The sequence below is a fragment of the Geospiza fortis genome, unplaced genomic scaffold (assembly GCF_000277835.1).
Source record: "Geospiza fortis unplaced genomic scaffold, GeoFor_1.0 scaffold31, whole genome shotgun sequence".
Lineage (NCBI taxonomy): Eukaryota > Metazoa > Chordata > Aves > Passeriformes > Thraupidae > Geospiza > Geospiza fortis.
In genome coordinates, this window is record NW_005054483.1 from 1,158,098 (window position 1) to 1,177,411 (window position 19,314).

Sequence of the window (19,314 nt, forward strand, 5' to 3'; positions counted from 1 at the left end):
TCCTCACGGCTGCCCGTGAGACAAAGGCAAAGTCCTGAGCGGTCCCGGCCGCTCGCCCTTGCAGCTTGGGCATCCTTACACCGTACAGACATGACCATAGCTAAGACTGGTTAAGAACATGCCAGGCACATTGTGCATAGGGAGGTATCCATTCCCGTCCATACAGCCTTGCCCTCATATATTATGTATAAACACCAGCACGTCTCTGTGCTCTCTCTTGTGTTCATAGCAAGGCTCTCCCCCCAGGCATGGATGCAGCTCACCTTCAAAGGTCACGTTTTCCCCCACTCATGTAAGTGCTGGTTAGTAGCAGGCTTGTCAGTCCTTCAATCCTACCTTCCTTGCCAATAAATTATAAGATGGATTTCTGAGATGGGCAACTGCTACTCTAAAATAACTCTGACACTGACAATAAAGGCTGCTTTGTTTGGGCATTAAGTCTTACTTTTGTCCTGTATATTATTTAGGCCCAGTAACTCAGCCCCACATTTCACTTCTGAGTGAAGGGTGGCAAATGATTCAAACAGAATTCTGGCTGCTGGGTATTATTTTCCTTCTGAAATCACACCATCACACTTCCTTCTTAACCTTGTTACAGCATGTGTCCTTTCCATGTACTAATTGCACCTCTGAAAAAAGGGTAAAAAGCAACCAAAGCTCCATTTTTCCTGTTTGAAGGACAGACAAAGATGATATGTACCCCTCATATCCCCCATAAAACTGTTTCTTTCATGTTTGTGGTGAAGCATATTTTTCTGGTACATGTTGCTAGAAAAGAGAGTGGGATATAGCTCTGATAAGAACTAATAAAATCCCATAGGAATGAAAAGCACAACTCCACGGGAGTAGCTCTCTTACCTTTGAGATATGTACTGTCTCAAAACCCATTAAACAGTTTTCCTCTCCATGCTTTTTTATATGCCAATGAAAATATTTTGGGATACTTTCAGCTATATCACAAATGGCTACTCATATATTCACTTTTGCATAGTCCATCCCTCTTGGTTTTGTTTCCTGGCTTTAACTGCTTTTCCTGCACTTGTTTCCTCAGCTTTTAACACATAACAGGCTTTGGCTGACCTATATGGAAAACAGATTATGAGCTAAATCATTATAAAATCTATATGTTTAATAAATAACTCTATAAATCATCTAAGACTTCTCAATCTGTCACAGAAATAAAATGCACTGCCTTTTCTCTATTTATACTATTTGTTTGCTTAGCAGCAGTTTGACCAACAAAATTCTGACATGCAATGTATTTCTAGGAATAATAAGATTGGCATGGTTCTAAACAGTGGCAGGTATGTGACATCACTGGGATCTGTTGTGAATTCATACAGAACTTTTACTGAAGGTTCACCATTCTGATTTATTTCTGGAGTGGTTTCTATTTGGGTCTGCTTTTCTGACATTTGTGTTCTTTCTGGAGGAAGGAAGAATTGTAATGAGTCACATGAGGGATTTCTGCGCACACACTTACCTTTTAGTGAATAATACTGTTAAACAACTACACCCTCTTTATCTACTGAGGTAGCACAACTCCAGGAATTCCACTGGGAATTGAAGTGTTCTCTGAATTTCTGCTGATACTTTATGCATTGAAAAGAGCAGTATTTTAACTAGATACAAAATTTCTTTAAGGCTACGGTGGCAGACACATACCTGTGATTTGAGACAGAATCCTGCGATGAGGGGCTGAACTGGGCCCGGCCTGCCCGGCACATCCCCTCTGCCGGCCGCTGAGAGATCGCAAAGCGCTTCCGAGCCCGCACGGATCTGATCCTGCAGCGACCGCCGGGCTCCCTCTGGTGGGGAAAGGAGCCGCTTGGCTCTGGGTAACGCTCTCGAGCTGCCACTCGAGAGATGCTCTTCAGTATCATCCCACGCGGAAGAACCGGGGGTTTTTAAAAACAAACAAACAAAAAACCGTAGGACATAAGCTGAGCTTTTAAATTGAGAAAGAAAACATGGTTTCTGATTAATATGTGGCTGAAACTAAAAAATCGTATTTTTGTTAACACAAAGCAGCACTCTTGGAGGAGTTTGAGAAAGCTGACAAGTCTTGGGAAGTCCCATTCAGTCTAAAATCATTCTATGAACCCGGGGAAAAAAAGGAACTCTCCTTCTCCAAATTCAGACACTGGCAATTTCTCACTGTGAGAACAACTTCCAGGCCAAAAATACAGGAAAGTGATCAACCCTCTCCATCACCAAATCCATATTCTCCTACAACTTGCCTGCTCAGAGATATGATACAGAGCATTCAGAGCATCCACTCACCACTGTGTTACATTAGAACAGCCTCTAACTATTAATGGGAAGCTGAAGACACACAGAGGGGGACAGATTGATTCATGGATAATGGACTCCAGTTCTACCACAATGTAAACCTGAGCTGGGAACCAACAGAATTTAGAAAGTTCTGAATCCCGTTATCTATATAATCATAAACAACCATACCTTAAGTGTGAGATAATAACTCAAAAGATGAATAACACTGTTAAAAGAAAAGGCTTTTATAGTAAGAAATTAACTTTGTCAGGTGGCTTTCTTAAATGGCTTTTGGTCCATTGCCAGAGGGCTTGCTCAGCACAAATACATCCACCATCCATGAACACATTAGCTTTTACTTATTAAAGACAAGCAACAGCACAACTTCAGTTCTTCTTTTGGGAAATGGATTGTTACAGTTGCTCTTTACCTTTGCTTCAGACTGACTCCAAAGTTTACTTCAGTTTCTCACCTGCAAATTCCACAAGGAAGCTGAAACTGTGACTGTTGCCATGATCACTGGGGGGGTATTTCAACTGGTATAGAAATCGTGGTTTACTCTACCTGTAGTTAGAGTTAATAAAGTTTTTTCAACACTCTTTTCCAAAATATTAAGGCTTCTTCAAAGTCAATTAAGTTGCTGATAGAATGGATTTACAGAGATAAAACATTGGCCAGGTAGAACTTACAAATTTCTATTTATTTTCTATAGTTAGTTTCTTTTATGCTTTCCTAAGCAACTCATCATTTGCAACATGACCCAAGATTCATTTTAGATTATAAATTATTAATATGGAGTTCTTTACAGGGGAGGTTTCAGTGATGCTAAAAACACCTTTAAAACCAACCAAGCAAGCAAAAAAACCCAAACACAAACAAAAAATTACACCCAATAACACCCAGTCTCAAAGTATCCATCATTTAATAGACTTAGGCCATTGTCCCATGACAGCTGGTGACTGACAGAGTATTACATTTGTATGTGAAGTTTTTAGAGCTCCAGATGATACGAAACAGCAATGACATCATGCAATGTGCTGAATCCCTAAGAAAAACCTGTCCCAGTTGATTTCCCAGGCAACATGATCATGTTGTTGAAGAGACTGCATCTCTGTGACTTTGTACAATAATTGAGCTCAGCAACAGAAGAAACCCTTAGGAGATATATTTCTTGGTGGAAAAAAAAATGGATGCTTTCTTAGATTTGTTCCTGAGTCATTTTGCAGTGTAAACATTTTTTTCAAGTCAGCACTGAAGCCCAGCTAACCTGATCTGCTGCAACAGAGTGAACCATCTCCACTCTCACTCAGGCTCAGGAGACACAAGGCCATGGCTGCCCAGCCAAAGCCTGTGCTAAAAACACAGAGTAAATTCACCTCTCTTGTGAAACAGATTCTGGAACTGAACAACTGCATAGAACATCATAAGGTTGAAATATTACACATTTGGATAAAGAGCTCCTTTTGTACCCTCACACATTCATTTTTTCCACCAAATGCTACATTTGTGTCCTTGCCAACAGGCAGCACAAATGCCAAAGTGAAGATTGTCTGATAAAAAAAGACACAGAGTTCCTAGATCTCTATTCATCATATTCTAGGAAGCTGCTCTAACTTACGTCAAAAGGAAAAATAATAAAAGCATGCTCAAGCTCTTTTCTCCCTTTTTTCCAATTTCTTATCAAAGTGGGAAAAATGGCAGAGAATCCAGAATATTTTCAGATCGATGCATTTCTTTATTGATATATGTCTGCATTTCTCAGCAGCTCAAATCTGAGTCCTGTTATAATTATTTTTAAAGATACTGTTGTTCCTGCAATGATTCAATACATAACCCAAGAAACAGTACCTTGTAACTATTCATAGGTTTTCCTTCTCTTCATTTAAAATAATTGCAATATGAAATTTAGAGCATTATCTATATTTTTTTTAATGCCAGCAAGCCTGACATGCTAGATATGAATACTAGAAACACGGAATTCTAAGCTAGATACAACAGAGTATTAGAGTTCAGAGAACTATTGGAAAAATTAGAGGGAAATAATATGTTTTCTGTTTTATGCACCTGTGTGATCATTCTTTCTTATTCAAGAGAATGGAAAAGAACAGCATTCTTATCTGGCAACATTTTTCAAAATATTAGACTGCTGTGTTAAAACAACCAAGTTCTACCTGGACTTCTTTTAGGCTTGAAAATATTTAATACTGGGCTCTGATTCTCAAGTGGAAAATGAAAAGTAATAAACATTTTTGCTGGATGGAGAAACCACAGTGGAAACTATGCAGTCTGCATTTGTGTACTTCCAAGCCTGATACTTTAAAATATTTATTTTCAAATAGTTTTAAAATACTTGGAAAGCATAAAAGCAATCAGAGTTATTTTACACGATTGTTTTAAAAGGCAAAACCGTATTGATACCACGCTTCATTCTGACCTGCCACTTGTTTCCTGCTCCCACAAGAGAATGCCACTTCACTAGCTAAGATTTCTAGAGAATTATCAAAAACAACACACTAAAATGACATCATTTTGACTACAAGCCTTTTTGGCAGACAGGTGAGCCCAAGCACTGGCAATGTCTTCTTGCATTAAGAGAAGGATGTTATGTTTCAGCTACACAGAGAAAGGTTTACATAACAATTGTACCACCCTGCACAGGGAGCCTGCAGCAGCAAGGGAACTCTCAGCAAGAAAGTTTGGGTAAGTTTTTCCTCTCATATTGCTAAAATTAAAGCTCACTATTTCTGGTTTGAGAGCATTGTTGCAGAGAAGTGTGGCACTTGCAGAAACAGTTGATAGTTAGCAGCAACTCAGGCTAACTCGAGCATTGTCCTCTGGAATTTCCATAACGTTCTTCTCCAGCTCTGTGGAAACAAAAAAGTTATAAAATCAACATACAAGAAATTATACCATCTGATGTTAAGGGTAACAAAAGCTGGATGCAAGGCCCAGTCACTCCTGTTGGCTAAAACCTGGGCAGACAATGATATGAATATGCTTGCAGGTGTTTGAAACTGGCTCTAATGCTTGAAAAACCTCCCCAATCCTTTGGACTACAAACAAGAAAAATGCACACAAAAAGCAAAACTCCACATACTGATGAGATTTCCTGCCCCAATTTGGGCCCTGTGCCCAGGAGTGCTCTCCAGCTCCTTTATCATGGACTGTTCAAAGGCCAAGGCAGCAACTCGGGAAAAGAATTCTTTGACATTTTCTCCTAGGAAACAAGACAGAAATAAATGTGTTTTTATAAAGGCACCTAACAAATGATCAAGCATAACAAGCACATCTGTGAACAGCTGACTGTTCAATATTGGGACAGAACAGGCCTCTCCAACAATCTGTCTCCCATTCTGATCACTGCAGAAAGAATTTCTAATTTTCTTACTTTGGAATACTGTACCCTGTGCTGCACCTTTATTTTTAGCCAGCAACAGAGAGAATTCATCTTGTGGTGTAATCTTTTTCCATTGCAAACGTTGAGTAGTAGTGCACATGTGTATTTATGTAACTATCTATGAATTATACATGCTCAGATACTGCAAAGCAGCTTGATTATTTCTTTCTGCATACACAACAGTGAAAGCACACATACAAACACTCAAATAAAATCAGCCATTAATAAGCCTGAAGTTTCTTACAGCAACAAAATACAAGAATAACAACAAAAAAACTGGCAATGGGGGGGATAATAAGTTCCTCCCACTCCAACATCAGCCCTCGTGGTTCTGCTATTTTTACATCCTTTGCAGTAATTTACCTGTTTTGGCTGAAACCGACCAGTACTCTGCCTGCATCTCCTTGGCAAAACGGATGGCATCGAGCTCTGTCCTTTCACACACAGCACCTGACTGGGCAAACAACATGGGACAGCTTGAACAAAGTGTGTCTGGGCTGGTGACAGCACACAGGCACTGCCATAGCACCCACACTGTGATGCTTCCAGTTTTCTCAGTGGCCTTTCTGACCTTGCCTAGGCTTGGGCAATCAGACACGACTGCAAGAACGTTCAGCTATTTAGTACTGGCTTTAAATGGAAGTGTCCACTCAGCTCCCACAGCACTGAAATAAAATAAAAGTTAACAAGTGACCCTTGTATCTAACACATTCCCTGGTAAAAGACTATCAAGTCAGCAGCCCAGTCAAATCCCTGTCACACCATCATTCTCAGCAGAAGAGTTGTGGAGCCAACTAGTAACAGAATAAACAAGTTTGTTTTCAAAGCTTTAAAAAACCTTTTTCTACAGAAAGACAAACACAAGACTGAGAACTGTATAGAGACTGCATTCACCCTGTTCTTTTGAAAATTATATGATATTCAATTAAGTAAGAAACCTTCCCTGTTCCTGAGTAATGAACACACCATTCATTAAAAACCAATTTCCCTCTAATTTTTCCAATAGGTCTCTGAACTCTAATACTCAGTTGTGAGTATCTAGCTCAGAATTCTATATTTCTAGTATTCATATCCAGCATGTCAGGCTTGCTGGCATAAAAATACATATAATGCTCTAAATTTCATACCACAGTTATTTTAAATGGAGAGAAGGAAGAAAACCTATGAACAGTTACAGAACAACAACAAAACCTTCAAGATCATCATATATGTTTATATATGCTTGAAAAATGTCATGCAAGAAATATTTCACTAACCACCCATTTTTATCAGAGTCTATTCTTTAATTGGTTTCAAGTGGACTGTTCAATTTACCTTTTAAGTTTTTTACTCAAAGTCTTTATCTCAATGACATTGTGCACAACTTGCAAGGGAAATCGCTTGAGGAACTAGGGAAAATCTGATTTCCTTATCTGCACTCAATTTACTCACCACCAAATCTTTTTTTGTTCCAACCAGAAAGATGAAGCTGGAATCTGGCTCATTCTCCCTCAATGCATCTTCTAACCACTGTCTGAAATACAAAAAAAACAGTCAGAGGGAACAAGGAGTACAGGAGAACATGACAGATAATAAGGTCACAAGAAAAGTGAGTGGAAGAACTTGTGTGAGAGTATCAAAAGCCTTTTTTTTGTAGACAGAGAGAGCAGTAGGTATTCCAATGCCTTTGAATACATGTCTCCCACTAAGGGAAAATCATACCATGGCAGAATACAAATTCAACAATCACTTTAGCACCCAGAGAGGATATTTCTCAGTGTAAGGGAGAGGGCAAAGTTTGGTGCAAGATAAGGAATAAGAAAGCAAGAAGTAACTGAAAAGGTATGAACCACATAGCAGGTTAGATAGAAATGGGAATAAAGAGTGAAATAATCTATTCAGCATTATAAAACAGCTCCCTATGAAGGCTGTATGATTCTTGTCTCACAAGCTTTTATATTCTTGTTACTCTGGCAATCAAGTTTCTCTTGAGTCATCCAACATAAGTCAAGGAGGGAAGGGAGTGTGTGCGTGTGTGGGAAATCAGGTTCACAGGCTTCAATTACTTTCAGCCAAGCAGAGACACTAATATATATATTATTTTACAAAGTCCTATGTAAATGAGCTAAGCACCATAGTACACATTCAAATAAGACAGAGTACAGGTTGTAAAGAAGTCTGTACCTGCATTACAGTCACAACAGCATGTTAGAAATACATATACTCTGAGCTGTGACAGCAGTGTGGATCATAAATCCATGCAGGGTTTTGCAGCCTGCACTAAAAGCAGAATGAGTTTACTCATAACAATTAGTGTGTTGTTGTAGCCAAATCATTACAAGGATCTGAACTAGTAAGTTTAGCTGTACCTACACATACTTGGAGTTTTAATTTTCTCTCCTCTTTTTGACAGCCTATCTCCCATCAGAAACTAGAGAAAAAAAATTGGAATAACAGTGCACCTAAAAAATGAAAGGCCCTTGAGACATTATGCATGAGATGCATCTCATCAATTTTATCATTTACATTAGATTCTAGCCTGTTATTCTATTTATACCAAATGAAGTAAAAAAAAAAGCTTTTGGAGTGCACTTCATCTTTTGCTGCATGTCTAGCTTTGGAAGGATCAAGCTTTACTGAAGTGCCTCTCTCTCTGCACTGATTTTAAAGGAAGTCAAGTGTAAGCAGTTCAAATTTATGCTCTGCATTTTCTTCAGAAAAATCCCTCCCTATGTAATCCAAACTAGTAACTGTCATTTTTAATTTCGTAGCTCAATAGAAAATACACTCATGATCCAGCAAGCTCTTAACACCTACATATGGAAGGCAATTAAACCTGCTGTAAAAACCTTGAAAAGATAAGCCAAAATGCAGAAACTTACTTGGTGTGATCCAAAGTTTGGATATCAGCCAGATCAAACACTGTTATTATAGCTGCAATAAAAGACAAGACCAGAAAAGAGGTAATTAAATTAGAAAGCGTATCAGAAGTCTCTCCAACCTGTCTTGTTAAACAGAGAGAATGTTTATGTATAAGGTGTAAGAACAGATTTAACACATAGGAAGTGGAAGACTATCCATTTGCTCATTCCTTTTCTTTTTCTAGCACTCAATAGGACCTAAATCCTTAATCTGCAATGTTTTATCTATAGTCTGCAGTCTATAGTGCTATCAACCCTTTCATTTTGGAACCACAAATTACCACAGGATTGTCTCTTAACAAAGGGAAAGCCAGAAATATCCATTTCCAAGTTCAGCATTAATCTCACCCAACCCCAAATTCTTTCCCCCTAGTCACAAGTGCCACTTTCTATGACTGCACCATCAGAACACTCAGAGAGTGCAGAAGTGACAACACATCAAGTCATTAACTTCTTCATCCCTTCTTCCCTGCAACAATGGACAATCCATTCCACCACTGTGTGTCTGTAGGTACCCTCCTGAGGAGCATATATGGATATAGGTTGCTGTACAAAATACAGCCTCCCAACAAAAGCAGGATCAAATTAATATTGCTCTCACCCTCTGCTCCTCGGTAGTAAGCAGATGCAATGCACTTGAACTTCTCCTGACCTGCTGTGTCCCATCTGTGCAATGAGGGGAAAAAAGAAATTTCAGGTTAATGAAACCCAGGGTAACCTGAGTAAACATGTTAATGAAGCAGCAGACTGGTACAAGGCAGAGAAGAATGTGATACCAGGGAGGTGTCACCATCTGGAACATGTTATTCATTAACTACTGAGAGAAATACACTAAAGCTCTATTAGTCAATGAAGACGTGCAAACACCATTTTTACCTTTTCTTAAAAAATACTGATCATTTTGGAGACAATTCAAATATTTGTATTCTGCATGGTAATGTCCTTTCCTTAAAGCATTTTTTTCTTCCACCTGTGTAATTTGCACGTATTTCTAGGGCAATCTAGTTTTGTAAATTTTCTGTGCTAATACTAGCTCAGTCATGTATTAGCCCATGTTAGAATCTTGCAACTGCTAGATAAGATATCTGTCTCTACACTACAAACTAGAGACCTGCAGCTCAGTCTAGCCGGTACTAATGACACCATTAAATAAAATCAAGAATGTCCTTCTCATTAATGAACACAATATGCAGCGCCATCAGCTACTGCCAGCACTACAGAATTTGGGTTTTGTTGTAGCCTTGTACTGCCAGTCACAGACACTTGCAAATGTATCTTGTATGGAAATCTCAGCAAGAGGGGGCACTAGTGCTTATCATATGGAAATGTTCTACCCAGCTTCTGAAGACTTTGCAGATAATGCAACCTGATCTTATTGCTTCTTTGCAAAATGCTGATGCACGAGTCTGGATTTTTAGAGGGACTCCAGTTCCAAAAGGATAGCACCTGGCAAAACTTCCCAAACACAATTGCAGTGAAATCAGTGGGAAATGGATTTTTCAATAAATACCACGACCCATCTATTTACATCAGTGATCTCACCAAAAAAAAGTGTTCCTAAGTAAAAATGGCTTTAAAATTAATGCACTAAAGTATCTCATGCAAAGCATCTTATTTCTGCTCTAGGTCACACTGGAGATGATTCCATAATGCCCTCTACAGAACAATGTTGCTGGCCACTAGAATCATCACAAAGGGACACCACTCCACAGATCCAAAGCAGGTGGAAGAAGGGCAGGATTCCCACAAGTCTAAGAAGCAAAGTTGAAAATCAAAGATACTAGGTTCACATTCTAATAAAACCACTCTGGCCTTTCTATGATTTAGGGATAATTAATTAGTTGCTAATTAAGAGATGTTGAAATCACTGGACACCTTATCATTAGTTTCAATGACTGCAGGAATAAAGCCCCCAGTAAAGCCAAGTTCAGTGCTCACTGTGCCTACTAAACTCAGATCACAGACTGGGGTTACACCAGCACTGGTGGCTGTGACAAAAGCTTCCACTTCTCTTTCATGAATGTTGAGTAAAAGTGACAGAACTCCACTGAAATAGTGCAACACATTCAAGATGAATTTTCATTTACAAGCTTGTAATATTTTTTAGGCATGAGAAATCCAAGAGTAAAATTTCTACTAAAACTGCAAGTCCAGAGACAGAATCTTTTCTTCAGATCACATTATTCTTTGTGCAATTGTATTATATTTTAAAAATCTTTATTCCACTACAGCCTGCAGCAATTCAAGCTCTGCTGAGACTGTACTCTGTGCAATGCTTAAACATGCTCTTTCAACTCACATCTGGAGGTTATATGGCATCCCAATTATTTCAAAACGTTCAATCTCAAAATCTACTCCAATGGTTGCCTTGTAGTCTCGGTCAAAATTATCTTTACAAAATCTGCAATTGAACAAAAAAAAGAGGATGAAAAACTCATAAGACAAATACAAATAACTACAAAACTAACACTGTCTGGGGTAAACTATGAAGAAAAGAAAAAACTAACTGTGCATTTGCTATATAATGTAGAAGCAGACATAAAAGATTTTCTATATAATGTAGAAGCAGACATAAAAACATAAAGACACTTACTAAAAGAAAAGGAGATACTGTTTAACAAACTAGAAAGCACATGTATCCAGTTAGCTCTCAGGATAATATGAGACTCAGAATAAAACATCTTTGGGCTCTCAAGGGAGGTACAGTATCTTCCAGTTTTAGTTACAAGGGAATATATTTTGGGTTGTAAATAATGACCCAAATGAAACCTAGACTCAGACACTGAAATTGTTTTCTAGTTGTTTAGCCTTTAGACTGAATTCCTTAAGAAAACACTGTATCATATTTGACTAGATAACAATACCTAAGAATGTAACATATACTGATTGAAGTGCTAGAGCACAACCTTTTGTGTTGATGTATCAAGACTGTCTCATACTCCTGACTTCATTTTCTCTTCATTTAATAACAAAACCACAAAGTACTGGTTCAGCTTCAAACCAGAACCATGAAGCACTGCTCTAAAGCCAGCAATGGAAAAGTTATAACATTTATCTGAGAAACAGGAGAATCAAACCATCAGCTGAGATATACCATACCTGTTGATAAGACTGGTTTTCCCAACATGCAAGTCTCCTACCACAACCACTTTGGATATTTTCAGCCTGTTATAAATATTTGAAAATATGACATAGTGTTTGTTAGTGGTAATTTCACAGTCTCCTTTTAAAAAGTCTGATTTACATTTTTAAATTGCAAGTGAGGAGCACATGTACCTGTGACTTCAGTTTATCTATGTTGCCACTGTGCTGTACGGTCTGAGTCTTGAACCATGAGAAAGAAAACCACCAAGAAACCAAACCCTTCTGGAGCAGAAATAGTCCATTTCTTACTCTGTTTATTTTTTTTCTTAATTTCAATTCAGTGGAACAAATTTTATTCTATTAAAATTGCTTTGACTATAAGTATATGCATTTGGCATGATTTTACATAAGTTTACACATAAGACTATAGTGTATCTGCATCCTTTGCATTCCAATTTATCCCAAGTTCCTGTTTGTACTACTAAAGTCAATGAAAGTCCTAAGTGCAGAAATAAGAAATTGCTGATAATAAAATAACCCACTGCAGAATGTGCCTCTGGGAAAAACAACCCACAGGGTTAGAGCCAATACATTTTCTGACTATCTGGAATAACATTAATCTGAACCTGGCTTCATGCAAATAATCCTCTTTGCTCTGGGTCCTCCCCCAGGATACAGCAGATGGGCTTTAGGTGACTCAGCCTGCATTCTTAAAATTGAACCTGTATCTCTTTTAGGAGATCCAGGTGGATAAGTGAATTTAAATTCACTTGTTGACCTAAACTGGGATTGACATGTCCTGTGAAAATGGTACCAAAAAGGCTTAAGTGGTTTAATGCTCTTTTCTATCAAGGAATGGCTTTTAACAAAGGAGTTAATCTTCTATTGAATACTATTTCTGGTTACATCAACTTCCATGTGATGCTAATTCCAAGTTAATCTATTCTAAATAGCTGAAAAATTGATTGGTAAACTGCATGACTAATGTTTCCAAAAAAGAAAAAAAAAAAAAGTTATATGTGCCAGTCAACATTAAGTGGGTGACCACAGACCCCTGTGCTCCTGATTGCTGTTACTGAGAAAATACTGAATAAAATCAACAACCTTAAGGGAAAAGCCAAGGAGTAAGTGATGGTTTAGAGGTGTGTGTTCCATTAATTTGTACTGGGGGAAAAACTCCCTAGATCAGACCATTTAACACAATGATGGACTGTCAGGAGAGTATTAAATAAAGTCATTAACTGCTGAATTTATCAGAGGACAAAGAAATATTTTATTAGTTGGGGCAATGGAAAAGAAAAAGGTGATGGTTATTCCTGTCAAGCTTTACAAGTACTGTACAAAACACTCTGGCTGCCATTCCTACCCCCATTCCACCAGAAAATTACCTAAATGACCAAATAATCATATCTAGAAAGCAGTGACAGAAAAGCAGTTTCATTCTATTCACAAAGACAAAACATATAGCTTTTTAGTTATACTCTGTTAGCAGAATAAATTACATAGAGAGTTGGTTTACTATAGAAATTTTAAAAAGCCCTAATAATAAAATTCCCAAACTAATACAACTTGGAAATGGAAGGAAAAAATACCTCAATTCAATAAAGCATGTCTCACTTGGAAAATTGTCCAGACACTTGTAACAAATTTACATGAAACTAAGATAGTGACTGTGTTTCTAAAAAAGGAATAAAGTCACTGATGTCTCTCAGGGTGACATATTTTCAGTTAATTTTTTTTTTTTTTAGCAAGACTCCCTAGTGAAATGAATATAAAGTTGCATTTAAAGATGGATATCATGACAAGTCTCATGTCAGCAACTCTAGAGCTGGAGGAATAGTGAGCTAATTGTCAGTATTCATAGGAGCTCCACTTTATGGAGGATCCTTCACATTGAAACCAGAAGCATTTATCACTAAAATGTACAGCTGTTTATTTTAACTCAATAGTAATGATTTCAACACAGTTTAGCTGTCTTGCCTTACTTCAGAGATTAAATCAGCAATAGTAACAGTTCTGGTGGAGAGATAATGCAGGGAAAAAAACCAACTTCAAGATTATTAGTAGAGTATAAATCAGCTTATTCTGATTTTTAAATGCTATATATTTACCAGAAATTTGCTCCAGTTCTAAGGAATCTTTTAAGAGAACTTCTCAGCATGTATACTTCAAAAAGACTAAAACCAGATTCCCAGATTTTCAAGAAACTTAGAACTGCTGCCTTTATATCCCTGCAAAGCCTTTATTAACTGCTCCTTTGGAACACCTACAGTGAACACAGCAAGGCTGGATCTGTTAGATCTTTTGAACTAAGTGTTTATTTAAAGGATGTTAAAAACCTTTTCATTTCTAAACTACTACAGCATTTTTTCAATGCTACCTATCCCAGCAGAAGAAGAGGCACTTGATTCATGTACTGTGGAACAGGTCAGAGAACTGCCCTGTGCAGGGGTTTAGCTGCCTTGAAACATACTGGAGTGAGGAATGAGGGGAGGAAAGCCAATGAAGAAAGGAGGCTCTAAAGAGTTTAAAATACTTTCTTCCTTGCATACCCGGGTTATTACAAACTTACCCAGCTGTTCCAGTGCTCTGCTGACAAGCAGTCCTGACCTGTGCATGGAAGTGCTCTTTAAGCTGCAGACAGGCCTCAGGTGTGTACCACTGAAAGGAGAGAACAGCTGCTGGGACAAACTGGGTGAGGGCTACTTGGCAAGAAGTCAAACTGGCAAGGAAAAGCAGATAAAATGATTGCTCACAGGGTTTGTCAAGAATAGGGTTATCCTGGCATAACAAAAGGGTAGGTTGGGTTAGAAGGCAGTAAGGTTTCCCCAGAGCTGTGTTTGTTCATACTCCTTGGGACAGCACCATCCTTTAAGCTCCTTTCTGAGTGTCAGTGTCCAGCACTGCCTAAGCACTCATGGCCAAATCCATTTGCTTATCATTCTGTGCCACAGGAAGTGCCTTCAATTATCCCAACAATCTAAGACACACAAGACAAACACAGATGGGAGCACACCACCAGCAAGTCATTATTACTGTGAAGTTTTTTCAATCTTTTTTAAGTGTGAAGCACTGCTTTCATTACTAGCCCTTTAACTGGGAATTAGTTAAAAATGAGGAAAATGTATTTTACCTTGCATTTGCTTAAAATAGCTGTGGAACTTTTCATAAAATTAAAAGCAAAATATGTGGCTGAGATCAAGAATGGAAAAAAAAGTGAAGCCCTTAAAAGGATCTTTTGAACAACTGAAAAAAACAAGTGGTAATGCCTTGCCCTTCCCTGTCCTTAACTGTTCTATTATACTTCAAATACAAAAGTCTTTGGGGACATCAAAGGTATTTTGTCTGTGTTTCTACAGTGCCTGCCTACTACATTTGATCTACTGTATGACTAAGGTACTTGTACAAACAGAAAATTAAAATTGCCTCAAATTCTTTAACCAAAGACTTCTAATTAGATTTTTTGGCTAATTTAATGTCAGCTCTGGTTCCTCTTTGCCCTCAGTGGTGGAGCTCTTATGCATGTAATTATTACTGTTTTGTTGAAAAACAAATATTGTAAGATAACACTTCTGTCACAAGAGTCACTTTTTGTAAAGGTTAGAAAGAAGAATGAGGATTGTTATTAAAGAGTTCAGCACTGAATGGGACTATGAGGTCACATTAAACTTCGAAAGAATCTTAAATAATTTGCAATTTTAACAGAAGACAACACATGTACACTATATTAAATCAAAATACCGTATCAGCACAATGGAAAGATAGATCAGTGTGGCAGGGACTACATACTGTGACCAAAGGGATAAAAAAATGCTTACCTTGGGAAACTGGGAGATTATTCTTGCTCTACTCACAGGGGGAACCAAGTGCATTAGGCTGGACTTCATTCTCCAAGTTCAGTTAAATTCTACAAGTCTGAAAATACGTAAAGAGAAACAGTAGTCAGGAATTACCTCAATACAGGGACAACATGATAAAGACTAACTAGGTTATTGCAGACTTGTCATCTTTTTTTTTCCTTTTTTCTCTTCAGTACAACTGGTGGTTCTTCAACTCAGTTTGCAAGGAGGGAAAGTTGTTTCTCATGTACACAGGACCACCTCAGTGTGCACAGCCACAATAGCAAACAGTGGCCTTCTGAAACTACAAGGAACCAACTCTAATTCCCTGGGAGGGCAGAGAATTGCTCACTAAATTCAAGCCAAGTGCTTGCAGTTCAGCCCTCAAAGGATTCTGCAGTGTTTAATTAAAAAATCTTGCTCATCATCGTTTCAAATGACTGCTCTAAGCGCATTAGTTAATGCTAGGGATCCCAGAATTCATGTGGCCAGACGAAGGGAGGAAAGATGAAGCTGCCACATTTCTTGGCACAACATCAAACTTTCATCTAAGATCAGCTTAGAAAGAATGAAATCTGTCTGACATGAAAAAAGAATAATGTTCACATGAAAATCACAAATGCATTCAGATGTCTCACCTGAGCTACATCAATTTGGTTATGTAAGGAAACCTCGTGGGCTGCTGGGGGAAGGGACCCTTATTAGGGTACTGATTTCTTACTGGCATTCAAAAGAACATTTCTAAAGGGAGCATTTTCATCATGTAGCAAAGTGTAAGGAAGGACTCACCGAGCAGCAGCTGATGCAGAGGATTCCAGCCGCACAAGCAGCCCAGCCCCTGCTACGTGGCCATAGCAACAGGTTTGCAACAATTCCCTTCCTCCCCTTCTTCCACAGCCCGGGAAGGCAGAGATGAAGTAATTGAACTACACACAGAGCAGCAGTCTTAAAACAACAAACTCATTTTAGTGGTCATACAGATTCCTTTGATCAGAAACTGCTCCTCAATAAACCCAATGGTCCCTAATCCTGAATAAGGCAACAGTTCCATTTTCTTCAAAGATTGTTGTATATATGACTACAAAGAGCAGGATTAACCTATTAGACAAGAAACCAATGGAGGGGGGAACTGTGACAGTGCTAATATTAAGCACAGCAGCAATTATAAAGAAACTCCCAAGGGATTTTTCCAGCATTTCAACTTGATTTCATCTCAGCTTTAAAGTCAGAATGCGCATGCCACTAATGAGACATTCTGAATTATATAAATGTCTTTCTGCTCATTAATAATCTTGCTTTCTAATGTACAAAACACCAAAGACAAGGAATAAGAAATTACACAGCCATTTTGCATTACCTGAGTTTTGTCAATTAACTCATTAATTTAGACAGTATTTAGTAAGCCAGAGTGCAACTTAGGATGCTAAAAGATTTTGCTATGTATTTTATTAGGATTTAAATTTTCAAATTTCAGGAGAAAACAAAGCTCTCCCATTCTAACAGTCATATTTTGATAAGGGAAGAGGTTTTGAACTAGGAGACAAACCTCTCCCACTACTGCAGCAGACTAAAAATGTTAAAGGGCGTATCAAAGCAGACCAGTAATTTTAAACAATGAGCAAATACAGAAGAAAAAACTCTAGAGTTGTGTCTTACAAGCATGCATAAAAAATAATGTGTAAAAAACAAATCACTAGTCCACTACCTAGAATTAATGTTTTATTCTCCTGTTGTCATCTTACTGCAAAAGTTCCATACTGTTGTCTCCTATCACAAAAGTTCCCACCTTCCTGGCGTTTCTCATGGGCAGCTCCTCAGAGCATTGACTCTTTCTTCCTCACAAAGTAACCAACTGCCTCCAGTTCCCTTCTCACCCAGCCACCCCACTCTGGTATAGCACTCTTCTTCTAATTGCTTACAGCTGTGGCCTGTTCAAGTCAGGCCTGTTCCTAATCTTTGCTAATTGGCCCAGCTGCAACTCCTTAGGGGCAAGATTACTTTCTACACTATCTTTATTTTCTTATATTCTATCCCCCTACATTCTCTTCCATGAGAAATTGCTTTTAAATCACTTCAGGCACAAATATCATCTCAACTGTACCAAGACAGCCACTTCCCTACAAAGAACCCAGATTTGTAGCTGATGGGTTGTTCACCAAAGAAGGTGACATTACAGAATTTATCTATTACCATGTGGAGAGTTCCACTTATGCTACTTGTGACCATATAAACCTCAACAGGTCTTGACCCTTGTTATGGTGTGCTCCTGCCCTTCTGGCCAGCTTGAATGATTTTATGGCAATATTAATGTCTTAATGAATGTCAGAACTATTAGTGTAGTTCTGAAAACAAGAACTCCACAAGTTGGTAAGAGTTTCAAACACTAACTTGCTTCCTGCATATTCTAGTTGTAGTTCAACACCTCCTAAGCAAGGTAAACACTTGTCATGTGTTCACAGATTGACTCAGTGCTCCTCTCCTACAGCTCTTTCACAAACTAAGCTACAAAAACCACAGTTCAACCATCTCAGTGAATGCAAAGTACAGGAGGGACCAAGACAACCACAATTTCAAAACTGAAAGGCTATTTTCACTTATACTTGATGTATTTAATCTAAATCTGACACACACATAAGCATATCCCAACTTACCATATCAACAAATAAGACACACCATTACAGGAAAATAATTTAAGAGATAAAAAGCTGCTACACATACTGAGAATGATGCATATTTTCTCTTCTTAAAGAGCTGAAAGGGGATTCAGTCAGCAGGGAGGGCTGGGAACACAGTGTCTCCATGGCATCACAACCCTCCTTATCTCAACATTGCAAGAACAGTAGTGCCAGCAGCTTCTGTGGATAGACAAAGGATATGAGGAAGGCATACATAAAATAAGTTAATGTCATGACCACTAACAAAATCAGTATTCCAAGCTACAGTGAAGGACAAGACAGAACAACTCACACCAAAAGCAGAGGTAACACTGAGGGACAAGTCTCTGATTTGGTCCTGCTCTTTCCACGCTGAGAAAAGTTCATGTTCTTCGTATGGAAATCAGGTGAACTTTTACATGTACACAGTGGACGTCTAATCTAATTCAGGTAAATCACCTGTAAAATAAATAATCAGCTCTAAAAGGTTGCAGAAAAATGAATCCTTTCCTTTTTAAAGTAGCAATTTTTCTTTTATGGATTTTGAAGATCAACAAACCAGAACCTATTCCTGTGATGCATTTTAATCCGGCTGATCAGAATTACTTTGGATTTGTAAAATCCTTTTTAAGAACTTTGATTATTACAATTGTTACTCAGACATAATGAAAAACATCTCAACTACTTCACTATCTGCACTATCCTTTTATAGCACAAGCTGTTCAGAGCTTTTTCCTGATGCCAGATAACACCTGACAATCCAGAACACCCTTAAATTGTGCCACAACATTGCAATGATCCGTTCTTCCCGTGTACCTTCGTCTGTAGAGTTATGTGAAACTAAGTAATGATGGAAACCCTCACTAGCTGTTCATAGTGACATTCTGGAGATTAGGAAAGAAAATCTAGTCCAAAACTACTGCGCTGCCTTCAGCCCTTGTACCCCTGGGCACTCGCCTGCTGTATTTCTGCCCTTAACCGGACCACCATTTTGTTCACTCGGAATTTTCCTCGATTTTGCTCAAGTAAAACTACTTTGAAAACAGGGGGCGAGGAGAGAGACTCCACACTTCAGCAGAGAACCGAGGCAGCACGGCCGCCACTCCGGGACCTCACGGCGACATCCTCGCCCCCTCACGGGTCCCCCCCACGGCCGCGCCTCAGCC

General features: G+C 38.5%; 1 protein-coding gene across 1 annotated transcript; it reads right to left on the minus strand.

Annotated features, from left to right (window-relative positions):
* Positions 1-3,212: 3,212 nt before the first annotated feature.
* Positions 3,213-16,345, minus strand: RAB36 (RAB36, member RAS oncogene family). The gene is made up of 11 exons (XM_005428434.2): positions 16,284-16,345; positions 15,474-15,570; positions 14,228-14,316; positions 11,671-11,736; positions 10,871-10,972; positions 9,173-9,237; positions 8,533-8,584; positions 7,103-7,184; positions 6,035-6,125; positions 5,372-5,491; positions 3,213-5,138 (listed from the first exon to the last, which is right to left on the minus strand). Exons 2-11 carry the CDS (start codon positions 15,540-15,542, stop codon positions 5,074-5,076), a joined length of 801 nt encoding a protein of 266 aa, XP_005428491.1. The 5' UTR covers positions 15,543-15,570; positions 16,284-16,345; the 3' UTR covers positions 3,213-5,073.
* Positions 16,346-19,314: the final 2,969 nt, after the last annotated feature.